Source organism: Haliotis rubra, unplaced genomic scaffold (genome assembly GCF_003918875.1).
Source record: "Haliotis rubra isolate DU_JTF1 unplaced genomic scaffold, ASM391887v1 Scf236, whole genome shotgun sequence".
Classification (NCBI taxonomy): Eukaryota; Metazoa; Mollusca; class Gastropoda; order Lepetellida; family Haliotidae; genus Haliotis; species Haliotis rubra.
This window is the reverse complement of record NW_025766403.1, coordinates 1,409,791-1,436,855: the sequence shown is the minus strand read 5'-3', so window position 1 is coordinate 1,436,855 and position 27,065 is coordinate 1,409,791. Positions and strand designations below refer to the sequence as shown.

General features: G+C 42.1%; 2 protein-coding genes across 2 annotated transcripts in view; both read right to left on the bottom strand.

Annotated features, from left to right (window-relative positions):
* Positions 1-480: 480 nt before the first annotated feature.
* Positions 481-4,635, bottom strand: LOC124278394. Its single transcript, XM_046714110.1, has 3 exons — positions 4,626-4,635; positions 4,199-4,346; positions 481-745 (listed from the first exon to the last, which is right to left on the bottom strand). The coding sequence occupies exons 1-3, from the start codon at positions 4,633-4,635 to the stop codon at positions 481-483; spliced, it is 423 nt and encodes a 140-aa protein (XP_046570066.1).
* Positions 4,636-5,012: 377 nt separating this feature from the next.
* LOC124278393 (mucin-like protein) overlaps positions 5,013-27,065 on the bottom strand; it is a 34,518-nt gene continuing 12,465 nt past the window's right edge. Inside the window, exons 5-23 of the mRNA XM_046714109.1 lie at positions 23,438-23,683; positions 22,989-23,111; positions 21,406-21,615; positions 20,080-20,334; positions 18,724-18,934; positions 16,788-16,945; positions 16,140-16,298; positions 14,687-14,809; positions 14,088-14,207; positions 13,459-13,587; positions 12,752-12,871; positions 11,982-12,242; positions 11,205-11,327; positions 10,221-10,346; positions 9,934-10,041; positions 8,277-8,390; positions 7,141-7,398; positions 5,832-5,966; positions 5,013-5,114 (exon numbers count right to left, since the gene is read on the bottom strand). Of these exons, the coding sequence (XP_046570065.1) occupies positions 5,050-5,114; positions 5,832-5,966; positions 7,141-7,398; positions 8,277-8,390; positions 9,934-10,041; positions 10,221-10,346; positions 11,205-11,327; positions 11,982-12,242; positions 12,752-12,871; positions 13,459-13,587; positions 14,088-14,207; positions 14,687-14,809; positions 16,140-16,298; positions 16,788-16,945; positions 18,724-18,934; positions 20,080-20,334; positions 21,406-21,615; positions 22,989-23,111; positions 23,438-23,683 (3,044 nt within the window). The 3' untranslated portion in view covers positions 5,013-5,049. The remainder of the gene's footprint in view (positions 5,115-5,831; positions 5,967-7,140; positions 7,399-8,276; positions 8,391-9,933; positions 10,042-10,220; positions 10,347-11,204; positions 11,328-11,981; positions 12,243-12,751; positions 12,872-13,458; positions 13,588-14,087; positions 14,208-14,686; positions 14,810-16,139; positions 16,299-16,787; positions 16,946-18,723; positions 18,935-20,079; positions 20,335-21,405; positions 21,616-22,988; positions 23,112-23,437; positions 23,684-27,065) is intronic.

The following is a 27,065-nucleotide window of genomic DNA, read 5'->3' as shown; positions in this document are numbered from 1 at the left end:
CTCATCCACCAGTAGGGAAACTATATCGCCCTAACTAACCTACATTTCAGATGTCAGGTGAAATGAGGTTTAACGTCCTACTTGAGAATATTTCGCTCATATGACGATGTGCATGCGTGTGTATGTGGCTGCTTGTACTAGCTGGTTTTATTGTCCAAGCTCACTGAGGATACCATACCCCACTCAGACACATTATACTAACTCCGAGCCGACTAGTCCTTGTTTTACCCATTAATGCCGAGCGCCAGGCAGGGAACAACAAGTACCATATTTTAACGTCTTTGGTATGACGCGGCCAGGTATCGAACCTGCGACCTTTCGCTATCCGGGCGGACGCTCTATCCACTACGCCACGTAGGCGGTCCTATATCTAAGAAATAAAGTTTGCTGTAGTGTAAAATGGATATTGTGATGAAGCTGAAATACTGTTCAAAGCGGCGTTCAACTCCACTCCTCCTACTCACTTTCAGCAATGAACATTTACAATAGCAGAGGGTCACTGAATACATACGGGCGTCGGCTCGGTGCGTGTGTGGTATAAACTCCAGGGGTTGTTCTTCTTGGGGACCTGTAGAACTCAGGGCTGGAAGCGCCCCCTAGCTTTGTCCCCTTAAATGTGTTGCCCGGGGTGCCCCAGTTACTGTAGTATTTATTATACATCCCGCGCATGACGTCATCGTTGCGTCGACGACCGTGACTTCCAAGCGCAGATGTCAAACTTCCGAATGCTGGTCTAACATTGTATCTGCAATTGAGAGGCATTCGTAACATTAGGGCATTAGGTTCTTGAATCGATCTCTGTAATATGTACACACCAAACAACTCAACCACACCCAACCCCAACCCCCACCCCAATAAAATTTAAACATTTAAATAAATAATATTTAAATTAAATAGAAGAAGAAAGAAAATTATAAAATTATAATAACAAAATAGCATTAAAAAGAGTTTAACCCTCTTCAATTTGTCAAAAATACAAATTATAAACCTTCAAAATCGTGCTGTTAAACTATTTACAACTGTTTTTACTTTTCAGTATATTGAGTATTTTCTCAAAGATATCATACATCTTCTAGTGGAAAACGATGTAAATCCGTCAGCATAAAATAAAAAACCCGTCCTGCATTGTGTCTAAATATTTCGATAATTTCCCGAACAGGTTTTCTTACGATTGAAAATTCAAGGTGTTGAGATGACAATTATACGGAATCATTTATAAAAAATTGTCGGAAATGTCGCCTGTATCTTAGAACCAACCGTTTTTCACATCTCCTCCTCAAATAGTGTGAACTTATAGCATTGTCAATCATAAACAATGCCTGATTTAAAAGGGTCCGTTTTGAAACTTCAGGAGGAACTTTAGGAGCTCAGAGCTCTTGATTATTTCTCGACAGAAACAGTTTGGATTAAAGACTTCTCTCATAATGCATCAACGGAAAACACATAGTAAGCCTCCTAAACCTTTGGCATTCTTATATGTGTATCTTGAAGAATAGGTATCACCGAGCATCATTTTACGCCGCTTCCAACACTTTTGATACCTACCTTATCCGTGTCAGCACTTTCGCTATACAATCTAAAGAATGCTTATGTGGCACATATGATATTAAAACATGTACTTATGTTTTGTCCACAAAAGTCTTGATACTGACCTGTGGATTCAATGTATGAAAATCACAAGTAAAACTGTTCATGAATGGAAACGGTTTTTCAACATATATTACTAGATTCACATCCCCCTATATATACATATCTTCAAATGTATTTGTATTGTATAACTTTCACACACTTGTACTTTGTATAATGCAATATCTGCTAAAATCATGCATATGTATTTAAATTTTTGGAGGAACTAAAGACGATCTATCTATCTAAAATATGACAGCGGTCTAAAATTTGATAAAATCAATTGAATATCACTTCAGAAATATCCGGAAATATCTCACAAACATCAGAACAATTTCTAATAACTGACAGTTCGAAAGTGTCTCAATATCGCAATATGTTATTCCAAAATGAAGTTTACCCGTGAAAATCCGGGTTAGAATTGATCTTCAGCAACCCATGCTTGTCGTAAAAGACCAAAAGTTACGTTTCCCAGAAATGTCTTTTGTCTTGCTTTATCCGTCAATGCATTATGTTTATCTTGAAGAAGAGGCCTCGGGAGCATCATTTTACACCGCTTCCAACACTTTCGAATTCGAGTATAATCAAGCAACTCATCTCTCAGTGGGCTACCTGAAGTCTTGTGTGATTAAATGTATGGGTCCAGGGTCACGGAGTTAAATCGTGGTTCAAGGCCCATCACGCCGACCACGAGAGTTCGATTCCCATACAACGTGGACAATAATGAATGAATGAATGAGTGAGTGAGTTTAGTTTTACGCCGCATTCAGCAATATTCCAGTTATATGGCGGCGGTCTGTAAATAATCGAGTCAAGACCAGACAATCCAGTGATCAACAACATGAGCATCGATCTACCCAATTGGCATACGATGACATGTGTCTAACAAGTCATTGGAAATGGGCTTCACGCATTGTACCCTTGTGGGGAATCGAACCCGGGTCTTCGGCGTGGCCAGCAAACGCTTTAACAACTAGGGCTACCCCACCGCCCCTCAGTCTGTGGAAGAAATGTAGCTACTATATCAACCACTATTATTGAACGATATGATATATCAATCTAAAGTTCAAGTTACAATTCTTGGCCAAATTGTTTGAATTTGTCAATCCGAACAGAAATTGAATAAAGGTTCAGATCCACAAGAAGCTAAGGGGAGCACAGGTACTGCCCACGGGGATGCCCACTTCATGCCTCGGTGTATTAGCCTTCTTACGTTCGAGAAGTAAACAGTTTAAATGTAACGCTAGACTGCTGAAGACGTGATTAGTACACCAGGTGTACTACTGACTAGGGGCTGGGACGGGTAAGAAAAATGGAATCGAGTACCCGGATATGTAATGAATAAAGCGCTTCTGTCAACTTTCTGAATATTCAATCACGAGTTGACGGAGATTTTTATACAAACCTTGAAAGGATGGCACTTAGACACTGAAACTGAACGTAGGCTATTTAATTTACGTCTATTTAACAAATATAGAGAGTAACACCATTACATGCATTCCTAGTTAAAACATTGCAGGACTTTTCGTTACCGCTGTTATTGTTACTTGACTCCTCACTGCTCATGCTCAGATATATACAGTCGTTAATAATGACCTCCATTAATCGGACAATACCAATGATGCAAATGTGTGTTACGTCAATGATGAAAAAGACAAGTTATTATGTGCCCTTCTCCTTTTCCGGGTACTCGATTCCTAGAAATAGTACTCGATTCCAGCTATACCCGACTCGGATTCGAGTACCCGAGTACCCGTCCCAGCCCTACTACTGACGTGACCCTTATCCTTGCTTCCAGACAGAGCATATTGGTATAGGTGAGGTGAGGTGAGGTGAAAGTGGGTTTTCTTCGTGCTTGAGAATATTTCGCTCATATGACGACGTGCATGCGTGTCTCAGTGCGGCTGCTGGTACTAGCTCCAGACTTAGGCTGGTTTTATAGTGCTAGCCCACTGAGATACCATGCCGCAGTGAAGCATGAATACCCCCACTCAGACACATTATACTGACTCCGAGCCGACCAGTCCTTGTTGTACCCATTAATGCCGAGCGCCAGGCAGGGACCAACAAGTACCATATTTTAACGTCTTTTGGTATGACGCGGTCGGGGATGGAACCCGCGACCTTCCGCTCTCCGGGCGGACGCTCTAACCACTACACCACGGAGGCGGTCTATTGGTATAGGTTGTTACATGATGTACGTTAATATATTTCATCACTTTTCGATCCTCCGATATTATCTTACCTCACACATGAATGTCGTTTTCTGATTGGCTGAGCCAATCAAAGTACCCCGCTTACAAGCGAGTAACATTTTCTATGTCACCCGCTGGAACTTCGTATTTCGTGTTTGTAGTGTTTGGGTTGTTGCCTAACTCCGGTACTCCTTATCATGATCCAATACCCGTGCTTGAAACAGTTCAAAATTAACATTGAGGTGTTCGGTAAGATAAATACGTTGTTCACTGGTCCCTCGGGGCTCATGGGTTGATGCACCCTCGACGTTTGTTTATGTTCCCTGAGCCCAAACCAACCAACCTACGACGTTAGAGCACATACAGTTACAACTTACGGATCATTTTCGTTGACCAATGCGTCTCCTTTGAAACCACGTCTCCTGTAGAGACAGACGCCCACCACAACGACGATGACGATGAAGATGATGAGGATACCGACGCCGAGCCCAACAGCCAGGGCGATAGAGTGTTCTATGAAAAGTGCTTAAAGATTAGTTACCTGATACCAAAGAAGCAGTAAGATCATAAGGCAATGAAGAATAAACACCTTTCCAAATGATTATTGGTGTTCACAATTTAGGATATGTGTTACTAGTATGAAAGTGTGGACAAAGAACATGCAAAACAGTAGTAAAACAAATCATACTTCACCAAAACGTGGTAGTGGGAAAATGAAAACCAAACGTTGCTCCAGACACAGCGCTTAGAATAATACAGCACAACACATAGCATAACACACACACCACGCGAACGCGCGCGTACACACGCACATGTATGTGTGTGTGATTTCTGCAAGTGTATATGTATGCGTATATACTTGCAGATGTGTTGACAGTGTAATTTTTTCCATCGTTATGTGGGTTGAAGTAGAACTGTTTCGACTAGATAGTACTATTCTAAATCAACCATTTCATTCCAAATGCCTGGTTAGGCTCTCCTGCTGGTGCTGTTGCTGTTGCTGGTGCTGGTGTTGGGCCTGGTGCTGTTGCTGGTGCTGGTGTTGGTGCTGTTGCTGTGGAACTGGTGCTGGTGCTGCTGGAACTGGTGCTGGAGCTGGGCCTGCCTGGTGCTGCTGGTTGGTGCTGTTGCTGGCGCTGGAACTGGAGCTGGTGCTGGTGCTGGTGCTGGTGCTGGTGCTGGTGCTGGTGCTGGTGCTGGTGCTGCCGTGCCGGTGATGCTGGTGGCACTACTTTGGGTGTTCAGTGGAGGTTGTCTTAATGGATGTGGTCGTGGGATCGGTCTTCAGTGGGACTGTCGTCACAGAGAAACAGCACAACATTGAATCATGCGTGTCGGGCGTTTAGTACAGATCAACCTTGAAGCTCTTCAGGACTTGTTTTACAATTTAGTGAGCGAGTGAGTGAGTGAATATGGTTTTACACCGCTTTATACAATATTCCAGCAATAACACGGCTGGGGACACCGGCTTCACATATTGTACCCATATGGGGAATCGAACCCGGTCTTTGGGGTCGACGAGCGAACGCTTTAACCACTAGGCTACCCCCACCGCCCTTTTATCCTTAAGAGACATTCATCTATAATGTCAGGACATCATGAACTCTGCATCCATCATTTCACCATGAACACTGCATCCCATACGCCCATGGCACCACCGTCGAATAGATGTCTGAAGCTTTGTTGTGAAATAGTTATTGACTCAGCCATTGTAAAAGTTAAATGCATGATATTGTAAAGTTAAATGCATGATATTGTAAAGTTAAATGCATGATATTGTAAAAGTTAAATGCATGGTATTGTAAAGTTTAATGCATGATATTGTAAAGTTAAATGCATGATATTGTAAAAAGGTTAAATGCATGATATTGTAAAGTTAAATGCATGATATTGTAAAAGTTAAATGCATGATATTGTAAAAGTTACATGCATGATATTGTAAAAGTTAAATGCATGATATCATTTTTCCAATGTAACATTTAGTACAAATTAAACTACTTAAAAACTGACTGGGGACGCAGGTGACGTTATCAGACTGTAATTTGAAGCCGTTGTGGCATTTACAGACATAGCCACCGTCGGTGTTGTCACAGGAACTGTTCTGTAGGCAGATCTTGTCACGCATCCTTGTACACTCATCTATGTCTGAAGTGCAACAGATACACGAATAGAGACGACAAAACCCTTTCCACTTTCGTAAGCAATCTCTACTAAAAGCAAAGTCGATTGTACAATTAACAATGCATCATGAGTATGTGCTTGTTTGACGATGCATTCAGCAGTATTACAGTTGTACGACTCTGTATGAGAAGCAAATATATACTGAGGGAAACAAATAAGGGAACACCACTTCATGGCAGTGTTCCTTTATTTATTTTCATATTTCCTCCCATAGCGGTATTCGAAGCTGGTGATAAAAACTGGAATATATTTAAGGTCGGGAGCACTTGAATTTTCATGTGTTCCTTTATTTGTTTCTCTCAGTATATGTACTGCACTGAAGAAGGTACAGCAGAATACAACAGTCGATGCACTTCTGTGAATAATACATATCGGAGTACAACATCCCATGCACTGTCGTGAACAACACATGTGTGAATACAACAACATGTAGAAGTACAACATGCATGCACGTTTTACAAACTTGCAAATCTAACCATATCGAACCTGACATTTTCCCGCTGGCATCATTTATTGCGGCTTTAAAAGAAGAGGCAATGTTTGGCATTAAGAAAGAAAAACACGTACTGTTAAGTTAATCTAGATACTGTTTAAAACAGTGATGCAGTTTTGACGCCATGAACTTTGAATTTTCCATGGTGTTAGACTGTTAGTACGAAATATGCACACATATCCCGTTAGACCATGATACAACCGTTTTCGCATACGGACAGCAAGCCCTACATATGCTCAACAAAAGTAGTTACGCACCACCCTATTTTTCAATATTAAAGTATTTGATAGTTCATATTACGATCCATATGATACTTCATATTGAATATTGGGGTGGTCCTTAACTGTTTTGTTGAGTAAATATTCAGTTAAATGGAAAATGAACATAATGCAACAATAAAAGTAACGGTTAAAGCAATATAGAGTTGTCAATACAACAAAGAAGTTATTAATGTTAACATATCTTCCATTTACTGTTACGTACCAACTTTAAAAAATTGTAAAATAGTCCTTTGAAATTTTGTCTGTGATGACAATGAACGGCAAAATGATAACGGCTGAACTAAATAATATAAAGGCAGTCCTGTTGCCAATACTAACAGTGGTTACGGTGATGTACGTTATACTCCGAAACTCTTTAGCATACCTTCACATTGCCTTTTGTCAGGGTTGAAGCTGTACCCTTCACGGCAAGAACAGTTGTACGACTCCGGAGTGTTAGTGCAAGTTCCGTTACCACAAACGCCCCTATCGCACTCGTTCTCGTGTGTCGTGCAGTTTGGTCCTGTCCAGTAGGGGCTGCAGGTGCAGTTTCCGCTGATGTGGTTACAGGCAGATGAAGTAGCTTTGGGACCACAGGTACATCTATGCGTACAGTTAGGGCCCCAGGTTCCGTCAGTACAGGCTGTTTGAAACAGTAGTGAGTGAGTGAGTTTAGTTTTACGCCGCACTTAGCAATATTCCAGCTATATGGCGGCGGTGTGTAAAAAATCGAGTCTGGACCACACAATCCAGTGATTCTGCGCAATTGGGAACCGATGACATGTGTCAACCAAGTCAGCGATGACTTCACCCGATCCCGTTTGTTTTACGACAAGCAATTACGCACGCGGTAATATTCTAACCCGGACCTTTTATTGTTTAAAACAGTAACGTTAAATGGGTAAACGATCGAATCTGTTTGTTTGTTTACCAGCACAATCCAGTGATGGCGGTCTGTAAACAATCATCTGACCAGCAATCCAGATCATCACGCATCGATTGGAATACGATGACATATATGTCAACCAAGTCAGCGAGCCTGACCACCCAATCCCGTTAGTCGCTTCTTACGACAAGCACTGGTTACTTAAGACCAATTCTAACCCGGATCTTCACGGGTCTGCACGAAAGGCTTTAAATGCAGTAATAGTGATTAATATACACACTTTTAGAAGATATCGTCAGGGGTTTATGCTATAAGAGGTTACTTAGGCAAAACCCTGTTGAAATATACCTCAGTTCACGCGGCAAGCAATGGTTTCGGATGAGCTCATAATGTGACTGTTAACCCCATGGGTTACTCCCCAGGAAGTTGAGAATGGACATGTGAGAACGCATTGTACATTGTTCAGTTATAATGTTGCACCTCTATGAGTACACCGACATTGAGCAAACGGCACCCGACATGGAATTCGACGATGGAAAAACAATTTTATTATTATTAGATCTGCATAATGAATAGGTACTGGACTGTGGAGCCCCCTTTAAATGTAATATTTATGTGTAGTGTTATGACGTTACCTATACAGCTTAGTTTGGTGTTGTCCAAGAGGTATCCATCATGACACTGACAGAAACCCGTGCTGTTATCACACGTGCCATGTGTACAGAGGCGTCCGCTGCATGGGTCTTTTTCTGTAATACAAGTTTTTGGATCTTTAGAGCTCTGTGAAGGTAGCAGCTTGTAAACACTGAACATTAGTACGCTTTAATATTCGTGTTAATATACAGTGTTATACATGTATCTCACAACATTATACAACGGCGCTTTAAATGGATATGAACCAGTAAGGTGTTAGAGTCATACTTAAACATACTTGTTTTACATGTTTCATAAATGAGAAATTGAGGGAAATATCTGTATCCTTTATCCTATCGGGGATCCATTAATAGGTTTGTGACAACACAAGAAAAGCCACATCCATCAGATAGCTTCTGCATGTTTTGACACAGAAACATGATAGTATGTATTTGTCTCTAAATTCTCTGCGTCTGAACATTAAAGCACGTACTTCCCACCTTACTGGCCGTACATATGCCTGCATTTGTTATAAAAGGTAGAAGCGCACATTCGAAGAACGATCTAACAACTCCTGGTAAATTATTAATCTACAGCTGTTCTTGAAACAGAATATAATAAATACATTGATGCATATTTTGTAGCATTATCTGTGATCAGGATCTTTGTTCACAGGCAGTAATATACTGAACAGCAAACGAAACGCAAGTTTCGAAAAATATTAAATCTCATGAAGGTAAGCGTTCATGTTTATGGAACGTTCATGGTAAAGTGACGTAATGATCCCAGATGAGATGATGTCATGCAATTTGACGTCCATACGAAACATCCGCACAAACACACCAACAGTGCAGCAAAACCACAATTTTAGCACGTGCATCGACGGTTATGGATGAAAAGCATGCATTTCACTCTGAGGTATCCTTTACAAAGGTTTGTAGTCAAAAACAGTTCAGTAGTGACGGTAGGAGGTGTACACGCCACACAAAACGATGCCTAGACTAACGACTGAGCAGAGGGAATGGCCATTGGAAAGTTACACGGAGGTAGCACTGCAACCGCTGTAGCTAGGACAATTGGGAAACAATCATCTTACTACCATTACACGACTTTCTCAACGTCATCAGCAAAGCGAGTTGCTGCTGATCGTCCCCGTACCGGACGGCAACGAGTGACAACTCATGCGCAAGATCGGTTCATCCGGGTCACTCATCTAAGGAACCGAACTTAAAGCAGCAACAGTAACAGCAGCCTTAGTTCTGGGTCAAGGGGAGCAGTGCCAAGCGATTGCAGGCCTTTAACCAAGCTGCAAGTTGACTCTGGAACCGTTCATAATTTATTTTTGACTTATTTCACTGTTAAAGTGATGCAGAAATATGTACGTCTTTGTAAGTATTATTCCGTGGCACAATTTGACTCGATGAAATTGTGAACCGTTTTTTAAAAAACCTTTGACAATGAGTGAGAAAGACTGGCATTTGGACATTGTTGACTTTGGAACGGTTCATAATTTATTTTTGACTTATTTCACAATGACTGTTACAGTGATGGAGAAAGATGTACTTCTTTGTGAATATTATTCCGTGTTATGTACTACGATTGTGGTGAAATGATACCCCTGATCGAGCAGTCCACAGTGGAATAATGATGTTTACTCACTTTCACATATCCCGGTAACGTTGTCGTATCTCCTCTCACAAACACAGAGGCCACTGGCGTTACATACAGCATTTCTCCCACAGTCTATTGGGCATGGATCTTCTAAGTCTAAAACCATTGATACAAACAGAATAGTTAGCCGTTTTGTTGAAGAGCTTCATGTGACTTATAACATACATTTCTTGCCGAAAAACAGTTTAGAAGATGCAACAGTTCACCCCCTTCACCCCCTGGCTAGTCTCATAATCCTGACCCACCAAACATTTGCCAGATGTCCCAGATCTTACCAGTTGTACAGTTAAAGCCGTCGCTGTTTAAGACGTAGCCAGGATGGCAGAGGCAGTTGAAGGAGCCTTCCACGTTCTCGCAATCTTGTACACAGTTGTCTGTCTTGAGTGTGCATTCGTCGATGTCTGAAATGCACATTAGAAAGTCCATGAATAATCGGTGCACAAATTCAAATTAAAAACATAATATTATCCCTATTATAATTAAGACATGGCCCATTTTGCTGTACAGAGTTGCGCCCCTTAGAAGACATCTATGATTGATAGTTCGAATCCGGGTTTACTCTGATTATGTTTCAAGGTTCGTTTGTACCAGACACTTTCCCCTGGTTTCACCAAAGTGTTTGACCAAGGCTCCCATGACTTGGCTTTCCTCCACATGAAGCTGATGCAACGTGATATCTCGATATACCAAAGTATGTAGCCATATCAAACGAAACTCGAGTTATGACGTGAGAAAATACTCGTTTCCATTATTAAAAGTGTACTGCAGTAATTCAGGTCACGTTTCGTCTAGACTGAAATAGTATACTTAGTAGCCAAGGTAACGCCTTTTGTGAATAAGGTATAGGGTATGGACGTAACTGCGGGTATCCAGCCACGAGACCAGAGCATAAACCTATGTCAAACAAAACCCGAGTTATGACGGGTGAAAACGTTGTTTTTCAGGGTCTCGATTCAAAAAGCGTTCGCAACGTTACGACCCATCGTAAACTCTATACTTTATCATCGGCCTACAAATGGCATAGTGCTAGGGGGCCGCTGCACTGAATGAACGTTTTGTTGATGGGGCCGCTGCACTGAATGATCAAACAACATATCCCCGTGTATCTCATATGCGTGTTCACCTTGCAGTCCTTTCACGTCACGTTTCGTCAAAACGGACATATCACACTTAGAGCCTTAGATAATGCTTTGTGTGAATAAGTATGGGGTACGGCTGTTACTGCAGGTATCCAGCCATGTTGATTGTATCCACCATACCTTTACACTGTGTCCCGTTCCTAGAGTAACCTTTATCACAAACACACGTGTAGCTCCCTTCATTGTCATGGCAACTGGCATGTTCCTCACAACTGTAATCTCCTGTGGTACATTCATCGATATCTGCCACAAATATAGAGTTAGGTGTTAAGCTTTCATCAAAGCTACATGTACTATAAATAAACATTGTCTGAAACTCAGCACAGTAAACTTAGAGCTAGCATAATAAAACACTATAAGCCAAGTGTAGGACGAAACATTAGCTGAAAAGAATACTCTTGCAAGGTAAATTCCAAAACACTGATACCAAATGGTATAATGCAATAATGGTATCAACAGCAAGACATGCGATTGCAACTGTACTGCTGAGAATGCACATAAACTGGTCTCGTAACTGCTCTCCGCTCTAAGTTCCCAGTCAATATGATTGGTTAACGAGCGGAGCACTTTGAAGCTGGACCCTGTTTCACAAAGCAATCTGAGTGTAATTGGTCATTTACGATGTTTACAGTTTAAAATAAACTTCAGGCTGCGAGGGCTTGCTGAAACGTAAAAACTATCAGCCCCAGAACAAAATCTGTCGGCCTAGGGCCTTCGGGCCAGTGTCTATTTCCAGCACTGATATCAGTACACAGTAAGAGTTATAATGATACAGCGGATGTTACGCTTTTTAACAAGTTATGCTGAAAATTATATAACTGTTAAATACTAATAACAGAAAATAACAGTCCATTTCAAATATTTCTTGTCTTCACCGAATGATATATCTTTACTTACTTTGGCACGCTCCTTTGGGATTCCTATAATACCCTTCCTTGCAGTTACAAATGAAGCTACCGATAGTGTTGACACATTGTTCGTAGTTGTCGGAACAAGGGGAGCTATCTCTCTGACATTCGTCTATGTCGTCGCTGCAGTCACTTCCAGTATAACCTTCCTCACAAATGCACCCTTTCTCTTGGTCGCATCGTTGAAGATGTTGACATTGGGCACAGCTCAATGAACAATTGGGACCGAACATCAAGGGATCTGTGCAAGCTGGAGGGTAACAGTGTACACGTATAGGAAGCCACTGAGTGATTCCCATGGACTGAAAGACCTAACTTAACACGCTGTCTAAAACAATCCCGAAACCAGTAGCCGAAACAAACATTTTTTAATCAAACAGAAAATCAAAACTTTGAGACCCGTATTCAGTGCATTTCGATTCTTGATTGTTCCGTTTTTCTATGCCAGTTTAATTTGCCTGTCAACCTGCTTCTAGAAATCTTCAGTGACTGTAATGTACAATGCATTGTGAGACATCTTGGGAACAAGAAGCACTTTGAATGATCATGCAAAACATTCCCGCATACACATGAAAAACACTGACAAGGTAAATACTAATGGCCTGTTAATGAGACATGGCAGCAGAACTTACGTCTGTTTTCATTTGGGATTCCCGAAGTTAATATCTAGAAATGAAGCTTTTTCATGTTGTTCATGCTTTCTCAGAAGAATAAGTCAGGTTCTCTGAAAGGTACATGTGTGTGTAGATTATGTTGTACCTTTGCACGTGGTCTTGTCAACCTGAAGGGTGTATCCAGGAGCACAGGAACAGAGAAAGCCGCCGTCGGTGTTGCTGCAGGTTTGATTGCAAGGCTGTATGGTGGAGCATTCGTCGATGTCTGACCAGAATATACAACCCACTATTTTAACATATTGACATTTTAAATAGTAGACCAGTAGGCCTTCTGCATTAAAATAGGGGCCCATGCAGGTTATGACAAGCGACTAAATTGGTCCATCCTCGATAGTATCCAGGGCATACGTTCCGATAAATCTCAACTATACTATCGGCACGTATACCTTGGAGATTATCGAGGAAGCAATTGGTCGGGAGACGGGTTCGGTGATAAGGTTCAAAATATGTTGTCGTGCTGAAGTTGCCCGGATGGATCACTATTGCATCAATTACTGGATTGACTCTATTATCTACACACCGTTGTCATACAGATCACATACTGCTGAAAGTTAAGCAAGAAACACGCAGTATATGTCTGAGCTCATACTGAGTAGGATTTCTCTCCTGCAGACACTCCCACAAAGGTTTATCTATAATTTAGAATCAAACCAAGTCTGCAGTATTTTATATTTAAAATGGACAAAAGATTGCACTAATTGTAGTTTTCGATGCTGTTTAATCAGATATATAAGGGTGAAGGTATCGAAGTCCATGTTTACATGTTGAATGAAATAAGAAAAGTAGTCTGACCTTGACATATCGTCCCATCGAACAGTGTCCATCCTCGTGGGCAAAAACACCTGGCACCAAATGAATCCTCCAAACAGTGGGAACAGTTCAGGCCACTTTCAGCACACGTCTTCAATCCGGCTGTAATGGCTGCCATAGGGAAGACATATATATACAGTGTAGTAGTAGTAGTAGTAGTAGTAGTGGTGTAGTAGTAGTAGTAGTAGTAGTAGTAGTAGTAGTGGTGGTGGTGGTGTAGTAGTAGTAGTAGTAGTCGTGGTGTAGTAGTAGTAGTAGTAGTAGTAGTAGTAGTGGTGGTGGTGGTGGTGTAGTAGTAGTAGTAGTAGTAGTAGTAGTAGTAGTGGTGGTGGTGGTGGTGTTGTAGTAGTAGTAGTAGTAGGTGGTGGTGGTGGTGGTGGTGTAGTAGTAGTAGTAGTAGTAGTAGTAGTAGTAGTAGTGGTGGTGGTGGTGGTGGTGGTGGTGTTGTTAGTGGTGTGGTGGTGTAGTAGTAGTAGTAGTAGTAGTAGTAGTAGTAGTAGTAGTCGTGGTGGTGGTGGTGGTGTGGTGGTGGTTGTGGTGGTGCTATAGTTAGTGTTATAAAACACAATCAGACCAGAACCTATCATCGTCCATGAGTTTCTTGGGGTTACCTTTACATGTCCCGTTTACAGTCATGTTGTACCCCTCGTGACACGCGCACTGGAATCCCCCCAGGGTGTTGTTACACTTTTGGTCGCAGTGGTCAGTTCTCTCGTGACACTCATTGATGTCTGAAACACGTTGACGTGAATATGGTCATAGAATGGATAGCGTTATCGACATGACATACACTTGCATACAATTTAAGTAAAATAAAAGCATGCAATTGACATTATCCGGCAGCATCTACATTCAGAAATCTCACAGCATCGATTGGATAAGTGGTTATCAGAAAACTATTGTCAAGCGTTCTACGTCTTTGAGAGATTACGTAAGCAACCGTGGCTGCAAATCACTACGCACTTTATGATGCAAAGGACGATTCACCCAGGCATTGTATTCCTACGCTGTGTGTCAAGTAACTTCAGTAACCTGTTTGAATCGCTTTAAGGCGTGTGCTGAACAAGGGAGATAATTCTATGGAGAGTAAAGTCTCCGGAGTATCCGAATCATACGCATGACCACATAATTCAAATCTAGTTTTTAACATATTTTTTATTTTGCAATTATCATATATTATAAACACAAGAAAAGAACTATATGAACATACCTCGACATGCTTTACCATCGGAAGATAGAACGTAGCCCTTGTCGCATGTACAATAATAACTGCCGGGGGTGTTGTGACATGTTCCGTTGCAACCATGGTCATCATTATGGCATTCATCTATATCTGAAGAAACGATAATACGTACGTTAAGCAGCTTCAAGGTAATTGATTTATGGAGTTCCTTACTTTTAAAGATCTAAATATCTAACTAAAATATTTCATGTCCATTTTAAACTGGATATACTGACGTTACTGTATCTCCTTAAAGTAAATAGGGTAAACTACGGTTATAACGAACTCGAGGGGGAAACCAATACTTATTGTTCGTTATAACCGAAGTTCGTTATAAGCATATATACAGCATGCGACCCCGACCAAACTTCTAGTTTGATATAACCGTCAGTTACAAATGTAGTTGACTGTATCATTCATTCTGTTGAATGGAACATCGTGGAGAGACATTTAACCTGAGAGACAAATTCAGCCTGATTAAAAGGTAGGAGGCGCAATAACAACTTGACTGACCGTCATGTAAACCGTCTTTTATCCAATATCAAGCATCGATTTAAGACAATTTGTTGCTTTCGAAAATATATTTATTTGCCATTCCATCAATACGATTTTGCAGTAAACGGACTTAAGTCCAGACTGGCGTATAAAGCCACACGCTTACAATGCATGAGGGAATCCTGCAATCTCGAACGCGATGTGCACACACGTGAATGGTATGTCACATAATGTTTGCCTGAAAGGCTCTCACTGTGATATGACTGTTGTAGAAAATGAATACCATGTTCTCTTTACTTGTAATAGATATTCTCTTCTCCGTAACGAATACATCTTGACCATCCAAAAATAGTGTACAGCTAGATTAACATTACAAAAATATTAAACACACCTGATGTGAATATACTACGTTTAACATCTATATATTTGCTAAAAATATTTGACTAAAGATCTTAATACAATTTTGGTCATGTGACAACTATTGTATACCTTACAATACAATTGTACTATGGGCCATGTGGCCTAAAATACGGAATAAACTTGATTGAAAGGCTTCCAGTGTTTGAAATTAACGTCGGTCCTTAGACCCTAAGCCGACTAAAAACCACTCGGACCCACAGCTTTTGTTTTCTGCAGGCCGACAGCTTTTTCATCCTCAATAATTAAGAGTATTATTTTTCAGAAAATATCATTCGGCAATTTCTAGTTTACATTTCTAAATTAAACTCTTTAACCCAGTTTGTTATTTGTTACAATTTTTGTTTGCTGGGAAATACTTATATACATGTATATTGTAATATATAATATAAGGCCTACACATTCTGATCAGGACCCACAACTTTTTATGGTTCTGGGTCCTTTGGGCCTTCACTTTTTCAGGGTTACGGGCAAACGCTGACTAGGCTTCTCCTTTTGTGCGGCTGTCGACTATTTTAACAACACTAACCTGTGCATTTTCCGTCTGATAAACTGAATCCCTCGCGACATGTACAGTTGTTCGGGCGACCCAGTCTCTGCTGCTCCGCTGGGGAGAGGTCTGTGCAGTTGGTACCCGTGGGGCATGGGTTGGGTTGGCAACCATTGAAGTCAATGTCGCATGTAGACCCTGAATGTTTGTTTATGAATCATTATTACTGCATTCAAAGCCTTTCGTGCAGACTCGTGAAGATCCGGGTTAGAATTGGTCTTCAACTCATGTTTGTCGTAAGACGGCATTGGGTGGTCAGGCTCGCTGACTTGGTTGACACATGTCATCGTGTCCCAATTGCGCAGATCGATGCTCATGATGGAGGTCACTGGTTTGTCTGGTCCAGTCTCGATTATTTACAGACCGCCTCCATTTAGCTGGATTATTGCTTAGTGCGGCGTTAAACAACATCCAACCAACATTTCGTGCATACTTGTTATATGAATAGTGGGTAACCATTTGTCTACAACATCGTTCGGTTACGTAGAATATTAAAGTATTAATCTATATGGATATATTTGTTCTGACGGTATACAGTCATGGTTAAGTTTGAAATAACGTCATATCACTGTAAAACAATGATTTTAAAAAAAATACAATGTCATTCATAAAATATATTCTACAGACCCAACCATCCAGATGGGCACTCGCAGTTCAGTGGAAGGAAATTCTGGTTGGGCGACGTAAGGAAGTAACAACTGCCGTTGTTGCTGCAGTTGGGGCAGAGTACAATCCGAACTTGCAGAGTTGGCGACGACCCACCGGCACTGTCTACGGCGTGAAAACTAAACATGGAGGAAGACACTATTAGAATTTACACTTATCAGAGGGGTACACAGAGTCCGCAGTCTAGACTACCAGTTGTCCGACTTCCATTTGTGTGAAAGTGGCGCTGGCTGAGCTGGTTAGGCGGCTGACTTTGCGTGCTCGCCATTTGGCGCCTGAATCTGAGGGCGTGGGTTCGAATCCCGGATAGGACTCAACCCCAAAAAGTAATAGAATTTGTACTTTACTAAGAAAGTGTAATCCCAAATATAACATATGTCGTCTGGAATAATGTAGAATACATGTTATGGTTGATCTAGAGAAGCCTGATCTGGTTATAGCAGATCTTGATCTGGTTATAGCAGATCTTGATCTGGTTATTGCAGATCTTGATCTGGTTATAGCGGATCCTGGTGGACACGATAATGTCACCGCTTACTCGACTGTTGTTCTCGGTATGTTGAAATATGGTGACAAATTATTAATGACTCATACGCGGTATGAATGTGTACAGTGACTACGGTTATATCGAACTCAAGTGACCACTTGCTTCAGTTCGTTATAACCGAAGTCCCCGCCGTGATGTTGCTGGAATATTGCTAAAAGTGGCGTAAAACCAAACTCAGTCAGTCAGTCAGTATAACCGAAGTTATAAGAGTGTAATATACATGAAGTGAGCGGGAAAAATGGAAACAATAATTTCGTCATATTTGTCAGTTCGTTATAAAAGTGTTCGTTACAAGCGTAGTTTATTGTATGTTGTTTTAAACCCGATCACCGCTTACTCATAATATTTGGGGCGGTGGGGTAACCAAATGCAAACCGAAACATGAGTCTCATTAACCGATTCAGACAATGACCTACTTTTCAGCCGATCCGAATTTTCCCGTGTGAAAGTGAAAAGAGACACCACAAACAACCATGGTTACACTGAATTCCAATTCCTTATTTCATAAGCAAATGGTAGTTACAAATGAATTTTAATTTTAAACTTTAATACCATCGTATTTCTAAATTTTATGGCGAGGTGTAGGCAGCATGACCTTAACTAAACGTCACAGACTGCCCCTGTTTGATGAGGTCGTAGAATGATTCACAATTCATCTGGCTCACTGGTTACACCTGTTATGTGTTCTTTGCGCTTATTCAGTGAATTTGGTAACGCAAAGTGTGATTGATATAATATCAAGTCCGTACCAGACTACCAAATTTTTCTAGCGGCAGAGCCTCATTTTGAGATTTTCACGTTTTCCAGATTTTCGTTTGTCAGAGCACGCTGCACGACATAGCACGCTGCAAAACGTGTTTGCAAGGATAAGATGGAGCGTAGTGTTGCACTATACAAGTGCTTAGATGTATCAAAAATACTGATAAATATTTAGGTATCCAGTTGAATGAATTTGTTTCAAAATTCTGGACTGGTTATTGTATTAACTTGCGCAATAGGACGGAACTCAGCCAGCAGGAAACGAGACTGTTGTGTAATCAATGTTTTGACTTGTTAAAGCGCCCGCTCGTGCCGCTGAAGACCCAGGTTCAATTACCCACATGGGTATAATGTGTGAAGCGCTTTGAGCATATCCCTGTGACGTTGAAAGGCGCTATATAAATGGCCTATTATTATTATTATAATGTGTGAAGCCCATTTGTGGTGTCCCCCGCCGTGATATTGCTGGAATATTGCTAAAAGTGGCGTTAAACCACACGCACTCACTTACTCATAATCATAATTAGGTTGGATAATATTGGTATGTACTAACGAAGAAACGTAAGATAACACCAGTTATAATCAATCTACCTGATGTTGAAGGGTGTTACACCATGGGGAGTGAAAACATATTGAAGGCTGGTGTTAGTTTTGCTCATGTTCTGGTGTTTATAGGATCCGGACATGATCAGGGTGACGTTCTGGTCAATGTCGTCGTCGAGAGCTGTGGCGGTGACAGTGACACTTTTACCAACAGTGGCGTTCACCTGCACGTCGCTGATCACTCGAGGGACATGGTTTTCTGAAATACATAGAGGAACGAAATGTGCAACATCGATATCTTGGATATATAAAAATATTCAGAGTTGAGGATCTGTTACTATGTGAATGGCAGCAATCACACTATACTAATATCTTAGACTAACGACTCACTGCCGTTAAACAAAGATATGTTGAAATTTAATCCGACCAATCAGGGCGTCGTTTACAAAATCGGGAAAGGGACAGTCGGAATGTCTCTTTCAAGTCTCGCACCTCGAAAAGGAAAGCACCGGATATTCTGAACGACTAATACAGTCTGTGCGTCTGATTCTGTCACAACTATAGTCTCAGCTTCCAGATGGAAGAGCCTTTACCTAGCCCCTGTAATTTCAACACAATCTCAGCCATCTATATATTAGGCATAGCAAGTTATATTTCCAAATTTGTAATATTTTTTCAAATGACGTCTGGAAAGAGAGTTTCCATTTTGAAGTGTTGAAAGATCGAGAAAATTTTGTGCTCAGCGAATTTTTTGTTGTTAGAAATGTCATATGCCGGTCAAAGTTCGCAAAGGGTCTTTCTGAAGGAACCTGGTGTCCTCGGTTCTTTGTGTAGAGTTAACATCTTATTGTTATGGAAACAGAACAGCCCGTTTGAATGACAGTCAAGTACCGCTGTGTCGAAGTTAAAGGGACTTTTGAAAATACTTCGACCTCTCTGAGGTTCGATAACAAAATAAAGCTTAACTAAAACTAAGCTTTTTCTGGAGACCCATTGGTGTTTGACTTAGCGAGCGTCCTTCAATATGTTCAAATATCGACCGTACATACACTTGGAGCAGACATTATGAAAGTGCCCTAAGGAAAACGGGAATCACAACAGATCAGATGACATCGTTTCAAACAAATGTTTTGAAGTTCGGCGTGTCAATCGTCAGAAAGTTACACTCTGCTCGCCCCTGGACCCGATGACTGACCAGCCCTTAATTATGTTCAAATATTAATTTTTGTATTTGAAAATTAATAGAACTGTCAGTTCCACCCTACCCACTCTTACCCATAGCGTTATAGTTACAATTTGGCAAACCACTTTCTTTGGTTCCCTAATATTTTCGTGCAACCGATTATCTCACCGCTCCCAGTCAATGGCGAGTTAACACAACGGGTAAATGATATATTACAAAACCTGTGTATATCCTCTTCTCAGCTGCTGTTTTTTTCACGTATTTGGTGTTGTTGGATATGGTGGCGTCTCCAGTGACCACGTAGTCATAGATACACTCCAAGTCGTCGCGTCCACAAGCAATCTCGGCCTCGTGTGTTTTATTCATTGTGTCAAGGAACAGGGGAAGAAATTCCGGATGCTGATAGAAGGAAGAGGCCCGCCCTGGGTTGTACTTGAACACATTTGTCCTGTTGATACTCGGCAGAACTGTGCGCCCTGAAGAAGAGCTTGAATTTGTAGTATAGGGCCTGTAAGGCGACTCTTCCGGTCTTAAGCTGGTACCAGCTTTCTGGTGACAAGCTGTATGCAAGAACCAGTTCTGGTTCCAAATTGCGCCACCGACAAATATGACTTTACTAGACCGGACCAAGTGTACAACAATGCTTGGCTGTCACAACTGTTGACAGTCGTAATAAATGGCTAATATGGGATACGGTTAAATATTATTCCATGAGACAACCATGAGACCATTCGAAAAGGTCTGAAACGTTGTTTGTCACCGGAAGTAATAAACAACGTTGACCTACTTACGGGCCGTGACCTACTTACGGGCCCCAGATAGTTCGTATGAGAAAGGCTCTAAATGTCGTGAACATTTACCGTTTTTGTAAAACCCCGTAGTTTAAATATATCTTTCTGTGTGGTTGTAGAGTATGTCTGTGTGATTGTAGAGTGAGACTGTGATTGTTTAGGGTTATTGTGTGATTGTACAGTGTGACTGCCTGATTGTAAAGTGTGACTGCCTGATTGAGTTGAGTTGAGTTGAGTTGAGTATAGTGACGAGATCAAGTCTGAATTCATATGATTGTGTAGTGTGACTGTGTATTGTATAGTGTGACTGTGTGGTTGTATGTGGTGACTGTGACTGTACAGGATGACAGTGTGATTGTAATTGTGTCTTCAATTATTATCAGATGATATATTCCTGCGTGACACAGGTGCATACAGTGCACATACACTTTGCATTAACTTCAAAACCTGTTTGGGCCAATACGTTCGTTGCTGCTTAACCAAACCTTAACATTCAAGAAAAGATAATGGCATGTAGAAAGTCAGTAGAACGATAATAATGCTCGAACACTGCTAATTGGCCTTTGTTGTAAGCGACTCGAATGTGTATACACCGAAAGTAATATTTAGCCTCATAATCTATCGCTTAGAGCATGCACATTAAGGGTAGATAATTCTCGTACTAGATCCAATACAGCTAACTATGGGTGAGATTTAAAGGCTTTCTGAAAAAACCAATCAGAAACATTTGTCACCGTAAGTAATATATTCACTTACATTTTTCTCCAAACTTATGAAATATGGCTTCATCGTGCATCGTATGGCTCAGAGTAGTGCCATTTGGTAGAGTAAAGTCATCGGTCAAGTCGCCATTGAAATTTCCCAGCAGTCCACTGATCGTAAAATCCGAGTTATTCCGCCAATCAGAGGGCACGGTGAGGGCAACGTCTAGCATCTGTACGTTGTGAGTGATGTTGACACTTACACCTGGAACAAGCAGATGTCAGTTAGCCATTGTGTTTCTTTCAGTCTTCCAGTCCAGTGGTTCACCCATTGACTACATCTGACCAGCCACAGTGATAGCATTACCTTCCTGCAGAACACACTCTAGCTTCGCACGTCGACAAACAGGAGATACCCCGATACAATTATCTCTCTTGAGATCATCACTTGACCTAGTGAATCTACCATTTCTTACAACTGATATTGAATAGTTTCATCATTTAGAGAAAATGTGTTTTTAAATCCCGAAATTAGTGGCACATAGCGGTGCAGTTAGAGAAACCTTGGCTACAAAGTAAACGGGACATAAACGGTTTGTATGCTATACCTATTAAGTCCTTATACCAGTTACTTACACTGCTCTGGAATGATGAATCATGTAAACGCACCACATACTACTATAAAAACTATGACTAACGAACACCTTATCCAACTTCTACCCTACTAGATAGTATACTCTACTAGATAGTATACTCTGATTAGTTGATGCTCATTACATTGGCGTTGAAGGAGAATTTACTAAATTAAAATAAATTATAGAAATATTTATCATGTGATTGTTGTCACTTTAATAGCATATATTAAACAAGAGTGATCCTGGGACAGTAAGGCAGGTTAAGTTCATCATCAGCACAGGGTCTTTTCCCCTCCCAAACAACACGACCCTTGAAGATCAGGGTTAGAATTGATCTTCAGTAACCCATGCTTGTACTAAGAGGCGACTAATGGGATCGGGTGGTCAGGCTCGCTGACTCGGTTGACACATGTCATCCCATCCCATTGCGTAGATCGATGCTCATGCTGTTGATCACTGGATTGTCTGGTCCAGACTCGATTATATACAGACTGGAATATTGCTGAGTGCGGCGTTAAACAACAAACAAAGCAAACAACCCTAACGACGCAGCCCAGACAACGAACGTGACTTCTCTGCAGCCTTCTGCATTAGCAAGAGTGTCAGAAGGGTCGTGTTCCTGCAGCACACCAAGAACCAGTCTCGCTACTGGGAGGTACCAAACATGAGGCACCGAGAGGAATGGGAAGTATTACTTCGTACTTTAGACATTTTGTAGTCGAGGTCCACACATTGTCACGTTTTTCTAAATTTTGCCAGTCACATCGGTGTCAAAGGGACTAAACATTCGATTATATGAATTGTTTCACTAAATTTATCAAAAGGACAAAGTCAAGTTGGTTGGCTTGGATACTTCTGAGTCTGTATTCCAGCGCATTCAGACAATGTCAATGAATCAAGAATGATATCGCTGTTTCACCTAATATAGAGGTCTATTCATAAACGCTACTAAACAGGAAAACTTGTAAGTGACTCATTTAAGAGTTGTTTACTTCATAATTACCTGAAGGTAACGTGGCGATGATGACGAGACCATCTGTCCAAATGGATGAGGAGTTTGTTATACTCATGAAATTTCCTTTAATGTCAGCGCTGATATCATTACCATTGTTGTAAAAAAGCAGATCTGAAAGTGAAGTCATACAGAAGAATAAACAAATGTGTGACTGAGTGAGTATGGTTTTACGCCGCCTTTAGCAATATTCCAGCAATATCAGATACCAGAAATGCTTCACACATTGTACCCATGTGAGGAATCGACCCCGGGTCGTCGGTGCTACGAGCGAATGCTTTAACCACTAGGCTACCCCACCGCCCTTGGATAAACTAATGACTACTGAGGATATTAAGCACATAAGGTCACTGTTTAACCTTATGAAAAGCCTGTAGAGAGTCAAACGTGATAAATAATTGGGTGAAAATATTTGAGTGGAATTTGTAGTGTACTGCTACCTTTCTTGTCCTGAGAAAGCTCGGCTTGAATAGAAGATCTTGCCAAGTAGTCCTGCACGACGACTGCAGTGAATATTGTGGCGTTGTTGTTGGTGGAGGTGGACACAGATGCAGTCCGGGCCTGGATCTCGAACACGAGGTGCTTGTGCTGATCCTCTACTTGGAAGAGAACGTACTCGCCCAATCCATTGAATGTGTAGTTCAATCCGTCCATGGTCTGCAGGTGGGGGTCGCCGTAGTACGTGGCTGTAACACGGTGGTAGTGGATAGACGAGGTTGGGTACAGAAGGTGGTCGAGTGTGTGTGAAGTGATTACTTGGATAGTCGAGAATGGGTACGGTTGGTGGTCGAGTGTTTTTGAAGTGAGTACTTGGATAGACGAGAATGGGTACGGTTGGCGGTCGAATGTTTTTGAAGTGAGTACGGTCGATAGACGAGAATGGGTACGGTTGGCGGTCGAGTGTTTTTGAAGTGAGTACGTGGATAGACGAGAATGGGTACGGTTGGCGGTCGAGTGTGTGTGAAGTGAGTACTTGGATAGACGAGGTTGGGTACGGTTGGTGGTAGAGTGTGTGTGAAGTGAGGACTTGGATAGACGAGGTTGGGTACGGTTGGTGGTCGAGTGTGTGTGAAGTGAGGACTTGGATAGACGAGGGTGGGTACGGTTGGTGGTCGAGTGTGTGTGAAGTGAGGACTTGGATAGACGAGGATGGGTACGGTTGGTGGTAGAGTGTGTGTGAAGTGAGGACTTGGATAGACGAGGTTGGGTACGGTTGGTGGTCGAGTGTGTGTGAAGTGAGGACTTGGATAGACGAGGTTGGGTACGGTTGGCGGTCGAGTGTTTTTGAAGTGAGTACTTGGATAGACGAGAATGGGTACGGTTGGCGGTCGAGTGTTTTTGAAGTGAGTACGGTCGATAGTCGAGAATGGGTACGCTTGGCGGTCAGAGTGTTTTGAAGTGAGTACGTGGATAGACGAGAATGGGTACGGTTGGTCGGTCAGTGTGTGTGAAGTGAGTACTTGGATAGACGAGGTTGGGTACGGTTGGTGGTAGAGTGTGTGTGAAGTGAGGACTTGGATAGACGAGGGTGGAGTGCGGTTGGTGGTCGAAGTGTGTGTGAAGTGAGGACTTGGATAGACGAGGGTGGGCACGGTTGGTGGTCGAGTGTGTGTGAAGTGAGGACTTGGATAGACGAGGATGGGTACGGTTGGTGGTAGAGTGTGTGTGAAGTGAGGACTTGGATAGACGAGGTTGGAATGTACGGTTGGTGGTAGAGTGTGTGTGAAGTGAGGACTTGGATAGACGAGGTTGGGTACGGTTGGCGGTCGAGTGTTTTGAAGTGAGGACTTGGATAGACGAGGTTGGGTACGGTTGGTGGTCGAGTGTGTGTGAAGTGAGTACTTGGATAGACGAGAATGGGTACCGTTGGCGGTCGAGTGTTTTTGAAGTGAGTACTTGGATAGACGAGAATGGGTACGGTTGGCGGTCTAGTGTTTTTGAAGTGAGTACTTGGATAGTCGAGAATGGGTACGGTTGGTGGTCGAGTGTTTTTGAAGTGAGTGCTTGGATAGACGAGAATGGGTACGGTTGGCGGTAGAGTGTTTTTGAAGTGAGTACTTGGATAGTTGGGAATGGGTACGGTTGGCGGTCGAGTGTTTTTGAAGTGAGTACTTGGATAGTCGAGAATGGGTACGGTTGGTGGTCGAGTGTTTTTGAAGTGAGTACTTGGATAGTCGAGGATGGGTACGGTTGGTGGTAGATGTGTGTATGAAGTGAGAACTTGGATAGACGAGGTTGGGTACGGTTGGTGGTCGAGTGTTTTTGAAATGAGTACTTGGATAGACGAGAATGGGTACGGTTGGTGGTAGAGTGTTTTTGAAGTGAGTACTTGGATAGTCGAGAATGGGTACGGTTGGTGGTAGAGTGTTTTTGAAGTGAGTACTTGGATAGACGAGAATGGGTATGGTTGGCAGTCGAGTGTTTTTGAAGTGAGTACTTGGATAGTCAAGAATGGGTACGGTTGGCGGTCGAGTGTTTTTGAAGTGAGTACGTGGATAGACGAGAATGGGTACAGTTGGTGGTCGAGTGTGTGTGAAGTGACTACTTGGATAGACGAATTGGTACGGTTGGTGGTCGAGTGTTTTTGAAGTGAGTACTTGGATAGTCGAGAATGGGTACGGTTGGTGGTCGAGTGTTTTTGAAGTGAGTACTTGGATAGAGGAGGTTGGGTACGGTTGGTGGTAGAGTGTGTGTGAAGTGAGGACTTGGATAGACGAGGGTGGGTACGGTTGGCGGTCGAGTGTGTGTGAAGTGAGGACTTGGATAGACGAGGGTGGGCACGGTTGGTGGTCGAGTGTGTGTGAAGTGAGGACTTGGATAGACGAGGATGGATACGGTTGGTGGTGGTGAGTGTGTGTGAAGTGAGGACTTGGATAGACGAGGTTGGGTACGGTTGGTGGTGAAGTGTGTGTGTGAAGTGAGGACTTGGATAGACGAGGATGGGTACGGTTGGCGGTCGAGTGTGTGTGAAGTGAGGACTTGGATAGACGAGGTTGGATACGGTTGTGGTAGAGTGTTTTTTTGAAGTGAGGACTTGGATAGACGAGGTTGGAATGCAGTTGGTGGTCGAGTGTGTGTGAAGTGAGTACTTGATAGACGAGAATGGGTACCGTTACGGTCGAAAGGTTTTTGAAGTGAGTACTTGGATAGACGAGAATAGGAACGGTTGGCGGTCTAGTGTTTTGAAGTGAGTACTTGGATAGTCGAGAATAGGTACGGTTGGTGGTCGAGTGTTTTTGAAGTGAGTGCTTGGATAGACGAGAATGGGTACGGTTGGCGGTCAAGTGTTTTTGAAGTGAGTACTTGGATAGTCGAGAATGGGTACGGTTGGCGGTCGAGTGTTTTTGAAATGAGTACTTGGATAGTCGAGAATGGGTACGGTTGGTGGTCGAGTGTGTGTGAAGTGAGAACTTGGATAGACGAGGTTGGGTATGGTTGGTGGTCGAGTGTTTTTGAAATGAGTACTTGGATAGACGAGAATGGGTACGGTTGGTGGTCGAGTGTTTTTGAAGTGAGTACTTGGATAGTCGAGAATGGGTACGGTTGGTGGTCGAGTGTTTTTGAAGTGAGTACTTGGATAGACGAGAATGGATACGGTTGGCAGTCGAGTGTTTTTGAAGTGAGTACTTGGATAGTCAAGAATGGGTACGGTTGGCGGTCGAGTGTTTTTGAAGTGAGTACGTGGATAGACGAGAATGGGTACAGTTTGTGGTCGAGTGTGTGTGAAGTGAGTACATGGATAGACGAATTGGTACGGTTGGCGGTCGAGTGTTTTTCAAGTGAGTACTTGGATAGTCGAGAATGGGTACACTTGGTGGTCGAGTGTTTTTGAAGTGAGTACTTGGATAGTCGAGAATGGGTACGGTTGGCGGTCGAGAAGTTTTGAAGTAAGCAACTTGGATAGTCGAGAATGGAATACGGTTGGCGGTCGAGCGTTTTTGAAGTGAGTGCTTGGATAGTGAGAATGGAGATACGGTTGGCGGTCGAGTGTTTTTGAAGTGAGTACTTGGATAGTCGAGAATGGGAACGCTTAGCGGTCTAGTGTTTTTGAAGTGAGTTCTTGGATAG